The 15,481-nt window shown below is 47.1% G+C and overlaps 1 protein-coding gene across 1 annotated transcript in view; it reads right to left on the bottom strand.

Moving 5' to 3' along the window:
- FAH (fumarylacetoacetate hydrolase) overlaps positions 1-15,481 on the bottom strand; it is a 70,950-nt gene that overhangs the window by 28,348 nt on the left and 27,121 nt on the right. The window contains exons 7-8 of the mRNA XM_075858446.1: positions 12,340-12,392; positions 9,781-9,880 (exon numbers count right to left, since the gene is read on the bottom strand). Coding sequence (XP_075714561.1) covers positions 9,781-9,880; positions 12,340-12,392 — 153 coding nt within the window. The remainder of the gene's footprint in view (positions 1-9,780; positions 9,881-12,339; positions 12,393-15,481) is intronic.

The raw sequence follows: 15,481 nt of genomic DNA, 5'->3' as shown, positions 1-15,481 counted from the left end.
GAAAGATGTGCGGCTATTAATTTTGCCGCATAAAAGATGCAATAAGCTGACAGGGTAATAATCGTGATTGAACATTCATACAAGCGCTTGTTCGACCGATCATTGGCCTACCCCATCAATACACGATCATAAACTGAATTCTGTTTACTAGCTTTTGAGCTCTGTGTGGATCACTCACACATGCAGCAGGTGACAATCTTCTAACAGTATTAAACTAGAAAACTGTATAATAAATAATAATGTAATAAAAAAAGATGTATAGATCAATAATTACAATGTTAGTGAAGTTGAGCAGCACACTTTCCATCTGTACTTGTATAGCTGTCTATATACCGTATATAAAAGAGGTCACATAGCACCACCTACTGGTTGTAATAAGTTAAAACCACTAATCAGCGAATACTAATTCCATCGTATATAGAGAACGTATCACCTAAATCATGGAAGTGGCATCCGAATTAATACTTTAAAACCTAACTTAAAAAGTCTGCCACAACATTGTTAGGTGGAGATTCGCTTCATCCATAACAGATTTTATCTATCGAATTTAAAGTGCATTAGTATATTTGTTAAGGGGGTTTTACACGTGACGATTATCGGGCAGACGAGCATTCATATAACGCTCGTTGCCGATATTTGCCCATAACAGGGCAGCGATCAGCAGATAAACGAGCAAACACTCAATCATCTGCTGGTCGTATCGTTTTAAAAAAGTAAAAGATTATCGTTGTCGGCAGCGCATCTCCATGTGTAAACACAGACGTACTGCTGACATGATAATGTATAGGGACGAGCTATCTAAGTAATGACCGCTCATCCCCATCCATAGGTACCGTGGGAAAGGAGCAAGCGAGCGCCGATCAACGATGTCTCGTTGATCGGTGCTCGCTGCACCGGCTGAGTGTCGGCTGGTGTAAAAGGGCCTTTAATCTCTATTCACATATGCATTGTAACTCTTTCTGCCAGGGTTTCCGGTATTTTTGGTGCCTAGAATAGCACCGTCTGTAATCTGGAACCCAATGGAAACCTCACGGACCCCATAATAAGTCAACCGTAAGACGTGAGACTGAACAGAGCAGCACTGCTTAAAAGAATGGTGCTAAAATTCCTAATATATTAACAGCAGCAAACAATTTTACCCGCAGAGGAAAATAAACCTCCTAAAGAAAAACACCCCAAAATAAAAATACTATCATAAAGCATGATACTGTGACTTTTTAATCATTAGGCAGAGTTCACACGGGGCGGATACGCTGCGAAAAAGCACTCAGCGTAACCCGCACGGAATTCCAGGCGAAAAATCGCACAAAACTGTGGTGCAGTTTTTTGCCCGGAATGTCCGCTGCAGAAAACTGCAGCACTTAACCATTTACATGGGATGAATCATCATTCCAGGAGGCTGCGCTGGAGGAAAGAACACAGACTTCTGGGTAAGTATCAGGCTTTTCAGAGTTGCGTTTTTGTAGTGGGATCGCTGCGAACTCGCCTCAAAAAACGCAACAACTGCTATTTGTTATGGGATTTAGCTCCCCATTGATTTCATTGGGAAATTCCCGCAACAAATAAGCAGCGTTTACGCAAATACAATTGACATGCTGCGGAATAATTTTCCACACCGCTGGTGAATTTCTGAGCGATATTTCCGCTCAGTATTTACGCAGCATGTGGATGTAATTTGTTCAATCTCATCCACTTTGCTGCTACTGTATTCTGCTGCGTTTTTCCATTTGCTATTCTGGACGGAAAAAGAGTCTCATTGTCATCTCTGCTCAGTCTTCTGATCTTGTGAGATTCCAGATTATTTTACAGCTGTCCACCAGAAACAGGATTTCTGGACTATTGGATGCCAGATTAAAGAAACTTTACTGTACTTTATTTCTGTATTAGGCTTCCTAAACTTTGTGTAGCTTACCAAATACGCTTTTCTATTTAAAAATATTATTGAGATTATATTTGCCCACAAAACACTTACTAATTACTGGGCGCAGCAACAGCCATAAAGGGTAAGGTTAGGGCCTGTTCACATCACCATTCGCTTTCCGTTCCGGGGTTCCGTCGGAGGTCGACTACGCTATTGATTCCATCGGAAAACCGGGAACCTGCCGTAATGGTGACGAACAGAAACCATTAGCGATGTTTCCGTCACCATTGATTTCAATGGTGACTGAAACGTAAGCTGTGGTTTCACTTTCACTTTCCGTTGCGGGGTTCACCCGACGGAAACCTCTGACGGAACCCCGGAACGGAAAGCGAACGGTGATGTGAAAAGGCCCTTATATTCACACAACAGTGAAAAAAAATGGCTATTAAAAACTGATCAACTGTCAGTTTTTTTATGGCTGTTTTTCATCAGTTGGTCTCCAAATTTTAATCCATTTCCAGTCCGTCTGCCCGTTTTTAATGGCCGTTTGACATCCGTTTTTCATGGCCGTTAAAAAAACTGATATATTTCATTTGTCAGGCTTTTTTTGTCCCAACTTCCTGAAAACACCCATAGGAAGGTCATTGTCATGATTGTTTCACAGCCCCCCTGTATATGATGCCGCACAGCCTCCCTGTAGACTATGCCGCACAGCCTCCCTGTAGACTATGCCGCACAGCCTCCCTGTAGACTATGCCGCACAGCCTCCCTGTAGACTATGCCGCACAGCCTCCCTGTAGACTATGCCGCACAGCCTCCCTGTAGACTATGCCGCACAGCCTCCCTGTAGACTATGCCGCACAGCCTCCCTGTAGACTATGCCGCACAGCCTCCCTGTAGACTATGCCGCACAGCCTCCCTGTAGACTATGCCGCACAGCCTCCCTGTAGACTATGCCGCACAGCCTCCCTGTAGACTATGCCGCACAGACTCCCTGTAGACTATGCCGCACAGCCTCCCTGTAGACTATGCCGCACAGCCTCCCTGTAGACTATGCCGCACAGCCTCCCTGTAGACTATGCCGCACAGCCTCCCTGTAGACTATGCCGCACAGCCTCCCTGTAGACTATGCCGCACAGCCTCCCTGTAGACTATGCCGCACAGCCTCCCTGTAGACTATGCCGCACAGCCTCCCTGTAGACTATGCCGCACAGCCTCCCTGTAGACTATGCCGCACAGCCTCCCTGTAGACTATGCCGCACAGCCTTCCTGTAGACTATGCCGCACAGCCTCCCTGTAGACTATGCCGCACAGCCTCGATGTAGACTATGCCGCACAGCCCCGATATAGAGGATGCCCCACAGACGCCCTGTAGAGGATGCCGCACAGACTCCCTGTAGAGGATGCCACACAGACGCCCTGTAGAGGATGCCACACAGACGCCCTGTAGAGGATGCCACACAGACGCCCTGTAGAGGATGCCACACAGACGCCCTGTAGAGGATGCCACACAGACGCCCTGTAGAAGATGCCACACAGACGCCCCGTAGAAGATGCCACACAGACGCCCCGTAGAAGATGCCACACAGACGCCCTGTAGAGGATGCCACACAGACGCCCTGTAGAGGATGCCACACAGACGCCCTGTAGAGGATGCCACACACACCACTCCACAATCCCTGTAGGAATTTTCTGTAAATTCTGGTCAGTCTCGGAAAATTCACTACAGTTGACCACTACGTACAATGCCCCCTGTACTAGCGCCACACTACCCTTGTAGTGAGCGCAAAAATACATTACATTTAATTTTCGGCTGCCCTTCATACTCACGGATGCAGCGCCGTCTCTCATCTTCTTCAGGTGTGGTCTCTCGTCTGCACGGGATCTGCGAAGGCGGCACGATGGCATCATCGCGTCGCATTCACAGAACCCGTGAAGACAAGAGACCACACCTGAAGACGTGGCTGCATCGGTGAGTATGCCGCCGATAGCCAGCAAGGGAACTAGTATTTCCCTTGCCAATCTGTAATGGTGGGGGGGGTAGGGAAACGGACAAGTGAGCCCTAATCTACCCGCCACTCTGTCCCTGCCTACTTGCAACGACCCGCCCTAGGCGACGGGGTACAACTGGGCGGCGGTCCCTGCGCTCAGTAAGTGCATGACAAACACGACAAACAAACAAGGGAATACAAGCAAGGGAAATGGGCAGTTGCTCGCGGAAACACCGTGAGCAACAGAGTAGTGAACGAGCCGAGTCAAGCCAGGAGAGTGCGAGGTACAAAGCGAAAAGCAGAAGAGTAGTCGGTAAGCCGGGGTCTGTATGGAGCAGGATCAAAAAGTAGCAGGAGCTGTAGCTGGGCCAGGAAACCTCAAGGAAAGAATTCACAAGCACAGATGGACAGGAAGAGCAGGCTTAAATAGACCGAGGGCGGGAGCTAGCTGAGTCTGGCCAGGTTGCGATAGGCTCTCCCACTCCTAAGCCTGCCAGCCTGAGTGGAGGAAGCTGGTGTCTGTCTCAGGGATGTACACTCAGGTGTTGACTGATTAATTCTGGGAATTAACCCCGAAGCAGTGCCTGGCAGATCCTTTACAGTACCCCCCCTTTTATGAGGGGCCACCGGACCCTTTCTAAGTGGACCTGGCTTACTGGGGAAACGCAGGTGGAACCTCCTGACCAATACCCCAGCGTGAACATCCCGGGCGGGTACCCAAGTCCTCTCCTCGGGCCCGTATCCTCTCCAATGGACCAGGTACTGGAGGGAGCCTTGGACCATCTTGCTGTCCACGATCCTGGCCACCTCAAATTCCACCCCCTCAGGGGTGAGGACGGGAACAGGAGGTTTCCTCGAGGGGGCCAAGGACGGGGAGCAGCGTTTCAGGAGGGAGGCATGAAACACGTTGTGTATACGAAAAGACGGGGGTAACTCCAGCCGGAAAGAGACAGGACTGAGGACCTCAATGACCTTATACGGCCCAATAAACCGGGGAGCAAACTTTTTGGACGGAACCTTGAGACGCAAGTTCCTGGATGACAACCACACCAGATCCCCGACCACAAACAGGGGGTTAGCAGAACGTCTTCTATCGGCCTGAGCCTTCTGTATGCTCTGGGACGCCTCTAGGTTCTTCTGAACCTGGGCCCAGACTGTGCACAGATCCCGATGAACGACCTCCACCTCGGGATTGTTGGAACAACCAGGTGAAACGGAGGAGAACCGTGGATTAAACCCAAAATTACAGAAAAAGGGAGAGACCCCTGACGAGTTACTGACCCGGTTATTAAGGGAAAATTCGGCGAGGGGAATGAAAGAAACCCAATCAAATTGACAGTCAGAGACAAAACATCTTAAGTATTGTTCTAGAGACTGATTAGTCCTCTCCGTTTGGCCATTGGTTTCAGGATGGAAAGCAGAGGAGAAGGACAGATCAATCCCCAACTTATTACAGAAGGCTCTCCAAAACAATGAAACAAATTGTACCCCTCTGTCAGAAACAATATTGACGGGGACCCCATGGAGACGCAGGATGTGTTTGATAAACAAGGTAGCCAACGTCTTGGCGTTGGGTAGTTTCTTGAGGGGCACAAAGTGGCACATTTTACTGAAGCGGTCTACCACCACCCACACCACCGACTTGCCTTGGGATGGAGGCAAATCGGTGATAAAATCCATGGAGATATGTGTCCAAGGTCTCTGGGGAATGGGCAACGAACGCAGTAAGCCCGCTGGTCGGGACCTGGGAGTCTTGGACCTGGCACAAACCTCACAGGCGGCGACGTAGGCCTTAACGTCTTTAGGCAAACCAGGCCACCAATAATTTCTGGTAATGAGGTGTTTGGTACCCAGGATGCCTGGATGGCCAGATAGTGCGGAGTCGTGATTTTCCCTAAGTACCCTTAGCCGGAATTGCAGGGGAACAAACAGCTTGTTCTCAGGAAGGTTCCCAGGAGCTGAACCTTGATCAGCAGCAATTTCAGAGACTAAATCGGACTCGATAGAGGAAATGACTATACCTGGAGGCAAAATACAAACAGGATCTTCCTCCGAAGGAGGGCTGGCCATGAAGCTACGCGACAGTGCATCCGCCTTAATATTTTTAGACCCGGCCCTATAGGTAACCAAAAAATTGAATCTGGTAAAAAACAACGCCCATCGAGCTTGTCTCGGGTTTAGCCTCCGGGCAGATTCTAGGAAAACCAGATTCTTGTGGTCGGTAAGGACCGTTACCTGGTGCCTAGCCCCCTCCAGGAAGTGGCGCCACTCTTCAAATGCCCATTTAATGGCTAAAAGTTCGCGGTTGCCAATATCATAGTTACACTCCGTGGGCGAAAACTTCCTAGAAAAGTAAGCACAGGGGCGGAGATGGGTGAGGGAGCTGGTACCCTGGGACAAGACGGCCCCCACTCCCACCTCGGACGCGTCAACCTCCACAATAAATGGCTCCCTTTGGTTGGGCTGAACCAGCACGGGGGCCGAGATAAAGCACTTCTTGAGGGTCTCAAAAGCCTGGACGGCCTCAGGGGGCCAATGGAGGACATCAGCACCCTTGCGAGTGAGGTCCGTAAGAGGCTTAGCGACGACCGAGAGGTTAGCAATAAATCTCCTGTAATAGTTAGCGAACCCCAAAAAACACTGTAGCGCTTTCAGGGAGGCAGGTTGGACCCATTCAGCCACAGCCTGAACCTTGGCAGGGTCCATGCGGAATTCATGAGGAGTGAGGATTTGACCTAAAAATGGTATCTCCTGTACCCCAAATACACATTTTTCGATTTTGGCAAACAGTTTGTTTTCTCGAAGGACCTGGAGCACTTTCCTGACATGCTCTATGTGGGAGGACCAGTCCCTGGAAAACACCAATATGTCATCAAGGTACACTACAAGAAATATCCCCAGGTAATTTCTCAAAATCTCATTTATGAAGTTCTGGAAGACCGCAGGGGCATTGCACAACCCAAAGGGCATGACGAGGTATTCGAAATGGCCTTCGGGCGTGTTAAACGCAGTCTTCCACTCATCCCCCTCTTTGATGCGAATAAGGTTATACGCCCCCCGTAGATCCAATTTAGAGAACCATTGGGCCCCCTGAACCTGATTAAAGAGATCAGGAATCAAAGGAAGGGGATACTGGTTCCTTACCGTGACCTTATTCAGGCCACGGTAGTCAATGCATGGCCTAAGACCCCCATCCTTCTTCCCTACGAAGAAGAAGCCAGCACCTACCGGAGAAGAAGAGGGACGAATGTAACCCTTGGCCAGGGATTCCTGGATATACTCCCTCATGGCTTCACGTTCGGGACAAGAAAGGTTAAATATCCTACCCTTAGGAAGCTTAGCTCCTGGTACCAATTCGATAGCGCAATCGTATTCTCTATGAGGCGGTAATACTTCGGAGGCCTCTTTAGAGAAAACATCAGCGAAGTCCTGAACAAACTCGGGTAGCGTATTCACCTCCTTAGGGGGAGAAATAGAATTAACAGAAAAACATGACGTACAACATTCATTACCCCATTTGGTTAGCTCCCCAGTATTCCAGTCAAACGTAGGATTATGCAACTGCAACCAGGGAAGACCTAGAACCAAATCGTACGATAATCCCTGCATCAATAGTACAGAGCATTGCTCCAAATGCATGGAGCCAACAAGGAGTTCAAAAACAGGGGTATGCTGTGTAAAATAACCATTAGCAAGAGGAGTGGAGTCGATACCCACTACCGGAACAGGTTTAGGCAAATCAATCAGAGGCATAGCGAGAGACATAGCAAATTCCACAGACATGATATTAGTAGAGGACCCTGAATCCACGAAGGCACTGCCGGTAGCAGACCTACCACCAAAAGAGACCTGAAAGGGAAGCAATATCTTAGTACGTTTCATATTTACGGGAAATACCTGTGCGCCCAAGTGACCTCCCCGATGATCACTTAGACGCGGGAGCTCTCTGACAGCATTCTTACGCTTGGGACAGTTGTTTACTTGATGCTTGACATCCCCACAGTAGAAGCAGAGACCATTCTTCCTGCGGAATTCTCTACGTTGTTGAGGGGACACGGAGGCCCCGAGTTGCATAGGTATTTCTGAGTCTTTAGGGGAGAAACGAAGCAACGGGACTTCGGGAGGCATCATGGGGGAGTCGGAGGAAAAAACACATAAACGTTCACGTTGTCGTTCCCTGAGACGTCGGTCAAGTCGTACCACTAAAGCCATAACCTGGTCTAAGGAGTCAGAAGAGGGATAACTAACTAGCAGGTCTTTCAGGGCATTCGACAGACCCAACCTAAACTGGCACCTTAAGGCAGGGTCATTCCACCGAGAAGCTACGCACCACTTCCTAAAGTCAGAGCAATACTCCTCAACAGGTCTCTTACCCTGACGTAAGGTCACCAGCTGACTCTCGGCAAAGGCAGTTCTGTCAGTCTCGTCATAAATAAGTCCGAGGGCAGAAAAGAAACAATCAACGGAGGAAAGTTCAGGGGCGCCAGGAGCCAAGGAGAAGGCCCACTCTTGGGGCCCTTCCTGGAGCCGGGACATAATTATACCCACCCGCTGGCTCTCAGAACCTGAGGAGTGAGGCTTTAAGCGAAAGTAAAGCCTACAACTCTCCCGAAAGGAGAGAAAAGCCCTCCGGTCACCTGAGAACCGGTCGGGCAACTTGAGGTGGGGTTCAAGGGGTGCAGTGAGGGGAACTACCAAGGTAGCATCAGGCTGGTTGACCCTCTGAGCCAGGGCCTGGACCTGTAGGGAGAGACCCTGCATTTGCTGAGCCAGGGTTTCACGGGGTTCCATAATGGTGTCAGGGACCAGGGTAGACTAGGTATAGGGCTTGTGAATTTGTAATGGTGGGGGGGGTAGGGAAACGGACAAGTGAGCCCTAATCTACCCGCCACTCTGTCCCTGCCTACTTGCAACGACCCGCCCTAGGCGACGGGGTACAACTGGGCGGCGGTCCCTGCGCTCAGTAAGTGCATGACAAACACGACAAACAAACAAGGGAATACAAGCAAGGGAAATGGGCAGTTGCTCGCGGAAACACCGTGAGCAACAGAGTAGTGAACGAGCCGAGTCAAGCCAGGAGAGTGCGAGGTACAAAGCGAAAAGCAGAAGAGTAGTCGGTAAGCCGGGGTCTGTATGGAGCAGGATCAAAAAGTAGCAGGAGCTGTAGCTGGGCCAGGAAACCTCAAGGAAAGAATTCACAAGCACAGATGGACAGGAAGAGCAGGCTTAAATAGACCGAGGGCGGGAGCTAGCTGAGTCTGGCCAGGTTGCGATAGGCTCTCCCACTCCTAAGCCTGCCAGCCTGAGTGGAGGAAGCTGGTGTCTGTCTCAGGGATGTACACTCAGGTGTTGACTGATTAATTCTGGGAATTAACCCCGAAGCAGTGCCTGGCAGATCCTTTACACAATCCCCATGTCATAGATCCATTTTTAATGGTTGTTACATGTATTGACAGCCGTTAAAAACAGATCCTTTGACTTCTATGGGGGCCGTATGGCTGTGAAAACGGCCAAAAATAGGACATGTCCTATTTTTTGACGGCCATTATGCACAGTACAAAACAAGCATAGCCCTAACATAAGGTATTGCTGCAGCAGCGTGGGCAGTACGCCCAATAAAGGGGCCACCTAATACTGGTAATCTTGAATAAGGTGCAGTACAATGCTTTTGCCAATAGGGGGCAATTGTGCAGCACAAGCCCTAAGCCGGCCATTTACATGAAATAACTGTTGGCCGAATGCTTCCAACTCCACCATAAGCATGCATGCTCGGCTCAGCCACGTGTGCATGTTTATTTTTATGGGGAGAAGGGCATAAACCTAGGAGCAGCGGTTGCCAAAGGAGAGTTTCGTTCTCAAGCCAGCACTAAACATTTGGGAGCATTTCCATCATCTTCTCTCTGATAAAGCATCTCCTGAGATTCTTACCACTCCAATCATTCATCAGTACCATTCCAAAGATGTGCTCATCAGTTTTCTGAATGGGAATTGGTTTTCCTAAATCATTTCCTGGGCCCACAAAGAAAGCCTGTAAATGAGAAATGATAATTGCTCTTGATTTTTAGCTGCTTTAAAAAAACAATAAAATCACAGATTGTACTTGTTTTCTGGAGAATTGTGTGATTTCCAGGCTGAGATTTCTATGTGACATATAAAAGGGTTGAGATTTTTTGTCCCCTTTATAAAATGCTCTATTAGGACATTCTGAATTAATATTTGGGACCCCACAACAAAGTGATTCTTGCATTGGAGAAACTGGCCCATGAATGCATTAAATGGACAGCCATTGATTTCAATTAGCTCAGTGAATGGACTTATTTCCATGCAGCATTGCTCCAGGGGAAATAGGGACTGGAGGAAGTGGGATTCCCTGCAATCAGCTAGTCATCAGGGGTCCCTACTAACAAAAAAGGTCCAAGAATCCAAACCAGACAACCCCTTTAAAAATTGAGACTGACAATGTGGCAGCCATCTTTCTCTTTCAGCCACCAGGGGCTAGAAGGGCTAATGGACCACCATTAGGGCAGTATAGTTGGTATTGCCGTCAGGGGCTCAGACAAATGAGTCCAATATGAGGCCCATACTCATATGTCAGCGCTCACTTGTCACCTAATACTCATCCAATCGGACAGGCACAATGGTCCTTTAACTTTCAAAAATGGGGTGCTATGTGGTATGGAACCCACAGATCCATTGCCACTGTGTGTTGGAAAGGGAATAACGTAATTTTATGCTGGAAAAGGGCTATGTTCTTCCCCACGTGTCCATCAAGAGTAAACAGTGGTATTCAAGAAAGAGGATCGAAGGAAAAGAGCACAATGGACCCTGACCACTTGTCTTTATGGGGCCCAGATTTTACAGATTGAAGTGCTGGGCACATCAATACACGGCATCAACCATTACCAATATAATATATGACACATCCATATCTCCACAGGAACATGGAGATCCGGATATGTTACCTGCGGTTTTTACTGCCAAGCATTGTCTGGATGCTGCTTAGCAAATAGTAGAGACAAAACAAATCCATTAGGAAATGTGAAGGACTCCCTAATAAGTAATTAGAATAACTTTTATTTTCATGTTTCCGTTTAAAGTGTTAGCCTGTCCCCATATACATGAGATCCTGATGAAATTGGTTAGATCCATCAACAAATATCATCTTTCAATATGCAGATCAAATTGTTTTTAAGGAAAACTATATAGAAGAGAGGGAACTATGAAAGCCTTTGAAGCTGAATTAAAACAAATCAGCTGCCGCCTTCAGCTCAAACGCACTGGACATATCAACTTTGCAATAAATCTTGAGTTCATATAGTTTTGTTTCTATATTCCTTTGAAGACCTGTACGTCTCCATGGTAACAGACAACAAACAATTTGTAGTCTGATCCTGCAATCATGGTCCCTTCCATCTGTCCCCTACTGTTTCCTACATACATTTCATTAGTTAGCAAGAAGTAGGGCACAGATAAAAGGTGTATAACTACAGGATCAGACTACACAGGGTGTGTTATCTGTTACCATGGAGACACATAGATCTACATAGGATCTGTAGAAACAAAACCATAGGAAATGAAGACCTATTGCAGTATTGATTCATTTTAGATAAGTTGGAACAAAAAATTGTTCGTGAATGTGACAATAGTCTTTGACCCAACTTTTCCAGACCTGGAATAGATCATTTGAACCCTGCGCATATCATAGTATTTCTAGACTTCTTTTCTATTTAGGACTGTAGGAAGAGTCACAACACTGTAAGAGATGTAGTGGTTGCATTAAGATGTCAGTACAATCAGATTGTACTTAACTAAACAGATACTTTTCAGTAATTCTAGTGTATTAAGGGGTTGCTGTATATACAACTCCCTATACCAGTGGCGCTTAACCTACAGATGTAGTACAGTTTATCTTGAATCTGATAACTTGCGGCAGCGTGACATCACACAGCAAAAAGCCATTGGAAAGCCGCTGATAAAGTCAAGTTAAAGTTTCTTGCCGCTGTGTATTTAATGTGTCAAGATAAAGACAGCTACATCTGTACCACATTATGGAGGCCTAAGATGTGTCCCTTATTCCATCACAGTGTCTCGCACATTACATTCAATGTCCCAATACTATGTGCCCTTTTGCAGCAGAGAGGTAGAGAAACCAAGTGGCCGCAATAACCTGTTTCCATATCTCTTGTTCACTTGTTCTCTATCTCTTGTTCCTGTAGGCTGCCAGTTGTCCACCACTGATCTATACACTGCTAAAAAGTGTAAGGACTCATGCACGTGGCCCTATTGCGGCCCTGTACAACCACTAAGTTGTATGGATCTGTTCCATGGAGAGCAACTGTACTGCCATATGCCTCTGATTTCCTATGTAGGCACCCTCTATCAGACACTGAATATCTCCAAAATACAGCGCTTCTCCATACCGTGGCACATGGACTGCTGCATGAAGGCATAATGTACACATCGGATATAAACTGAAGAACTCCTCACCATTTCTAGCTCAATGTCCAAGAGTTTGCTGGCATCAAAAATTGGTGGTTTGTCTAGAATAAGAAAGTCAAAATGATCAGCTGGAAAAATACTCAAATACCAGATGCAAAGTTAGTCTATGTTCACACACTTAGCAAAAAACGTCTGAAAATACGGAGCTGTTTTCAGGGGAAAACAGCTCCTGATTTTCAGATGTTTTTTAAGCAACTCACGTTTTTCGCTGTGTTTTTTACAGCCGTTTTTGGAGCTGTAAAAAAACGCCTCGTCGGAACAGAACGCCATTTTTCCCATTGAAATCAATAAGCACATGTTTGGAGGCGTTCTAAAAACGGCCGAAAATAAGCCGTGTGAACATACCCTTACGGGTCCCCTATCGATAGCCGGTCAGGACCACAAAAAGGGACAAAACTAGCGGTTTAACCGTACAAGTATATTTAAAAATTACCTTCTACATTATTTTAAATGCATTTAAAGGGGTTATCCACTTTTGACAATTCAATTTACTTCGGAAATCCCCTGAGAATAAGCTAATCATAGGGAGTCTTATTCCTGCGACCCTCAGCGATGAGTTGTACACTGCAGAAAGTTTTCAGTTCACATGCAGCGCCACCACAGGAGAAATTATGGATTACATATACATGGACAAAATGGGTTTTCCATGGCGAGATATACTCTTTGTAGCCATTCAGGCTAACAGGTGATGATCCTAAATGACGCAGAATTAACCCAAGGGTATTCGTAAATCGGTTTTCTAAACCCCCTTTAAAAACCATCTGTCACCGGACAGAGCTTTTTATTTTATTGCAAATAGATAGTAACTGCCACGACACCCACTAAACAGCCCCCATTTTCTAAACAGGACGTCAAAAGATTTCATGAGTCATATGCAAATTAGATCGTGTGAGCCTTCGCAACTATCCTTGCTGTCTACAAGGTGTCACGTGATGCTCCTTACACTTCCACAGACTCGTTCTTTTGTTTTTTTTTGTCCCTACTGTCTCCGTTTCTTATAGATGTCCTAAAATAAAGGGCTCTGTCATGTGATAGGTACTTTTTAATGCATTTTTATAAAGGGAATAGGAAAAGGGACTCCATTGGTTTCTGTACCAATCACTTAGGGTATATTCAGACGGCTTATTTTCGGCCGTTTTTCGGACCGTAAACGGACAAAAAAATCGGAAGCAGAACGCCTCCAAACATCTGCCCATTGATTTCAATGGGAAAAACGGCGTTCTGTTCCGACGGGCCGTTTTTTTATGGCCGAGAAAAAGAAGTGCAGGTCACTTCTTGGGACGTTTTTGGAGCGGTTTTTCATAGATTCTATTCAAAACCGCTCCAAACACAGCCGTAAAAAAAGCAGCGAAAAACGCGAGTGGCTTAAACGTCTGAAAATCAGGAGCTGTTTTCCCTTGACGTTTTTTGAGCCACTCGCGATTTTCGCGGCAGTTTTACGGACGTTTTTGGAGATGTTTTTCCATAGTCTATGAAAACCGGCTGAAAAAGTGGAATGAACTTCTTTTTCGCTGACTTTTTTTTACGCGGCCGCGCAAAAAAACGGCCCATTGGAACAAAGCGACGTTTTTCCCATTGAAATCAATGGGCAGATGTTTGGAGGCGTTCTGCTTCCGAATTTTATGGACGTTTTTACGGCCCGAAAAACGGCCGAAAATAAGCCGTGTGAACATACCCTTAGGCTCGGTTCACACACCCTATTTACGGAGACGTAATTCAGGCGTTTTAACCTCGACTTACGTCCGAAAATACGGCTCCAATGCGCCGGCAAACATCTGCCCATTCATTTGAATGGGCTTTACGATGTTCTGTGCCGACGGTCATTTTTTTTACGCGCCGCTGTCAAAAGACGGCGCGTAAAAAAGACGCCCGCGTCAAAGATGTGCCTGTCACTTCTTGGGACGTAATTGGAGCAGTTTTACATTGACTCCATAGAAAAACAGCTCCAATTACGTCCGTAATGGACGCTGCGAAAAACGTCTGCACTTGCCTTTACGTCTGAAATTCCGGAGCTGTTTTCTCCTGAAAACTGCTCCGTAATTTCAGGCGTATCGGACGTGTACTTGTGAACATACCCTTAGGCTGGGTTCACACAACCTATTTTCAGGCGTATTGGAGGCGTGTTACGCCTCGAATTACGCCTGAAAACACAGCTCCAATACGTCGGCAAACATCTGCCCATTCATTTCAAAGGGTTGCCGATGTACTGTGCCGACGAGCTGTAATTTTACGCGTCGCTGTCAAAAGACGGCGCGTAAAATAACAGCCTCGTCAAAGAAGTGCAGGACTCTTCTTGGGACGTAATTGGAGCCGTTTTTCATTGAAGCCAATGAAGAACAGCTCCAAATTACGTCCAATAGGGACGCCCCGGAAAACGCGAGTACGAGCAATTACGTCTGAAATTCAGGAGCTATTTTCTCCTGAAAACAGCTCCGTAATTTCAGATGTAAATGCAGTTATCGTGTGCACATACCCTTAGGCCTCATTTACACGAGCGTGTGCGTTTTGCGCGCGCAAAAAACGCAGCGTTTTGCGCGCGTTTGTATGGCGTATGCACTGCGTATACGCAGCCTTGTTGCGTTTTAAACGCGCAAAAGGCATTTGACAGCTCCGTGTCGGCTGCGTGATTTTCACGCAGCCGCCATCATAGAGATGAGGTAGTCGAGGCCCGTCACTGTCCAAGGTGCTGAAAGAGCTAACTGATCGGCAGTAACTCTTTCAGCACCCTCGACAGTGAATGCCGATCACAATATACACCAACCTGTGAATACAAAAAGACGTTCAAACTTACCATGAACTGCCTGCTTCCTCCAGTCCGGTCTCCCGGCCGTTGCCTTGGTGACGCGTCCCTCTCTTGTCATCCGGCCCCACCTCCCAGGATGACGCGGCAGGCCATGAGACCGCTGCAGCCTGTGATTGGCTGCAGCCTGTGCTTGGCCTGTGATTGGCTGCAGCCTGTGCTTGGCCTGAATTGTCATCCCGGGAGGTCGGACTGGAGGAAGGAGCCGGGATTTATCGGTAAGTCCGAACTTCTGTTTTTTTTTACACGTATATGTAGATTGTGATCGAAAGTCACTGTCCATGGTGCTGAAACAGTTTAAGTCTTTGAGCACCGTGGGCAGTGACTGTC

Source organism: Rhinoderma darwinii, chromosome 3, assembly GCF_050947455.1.
Source record: "Rhinoderma darwinii isolate aRhiDar2 chromosome 3, aRhiDar2.hap1, whole genome shotgun sequence".
NCBI lineage: Eukaryota > Metazoa > Chordata > Amphibia > Anura > Rhinodermatidae > Rhinoderma > Rhinoderma darwinii.
Note: the sequence above shows the minus strand (reverse complement) of the source record. Positions and strands in the feature narration are given on the sequence as shown.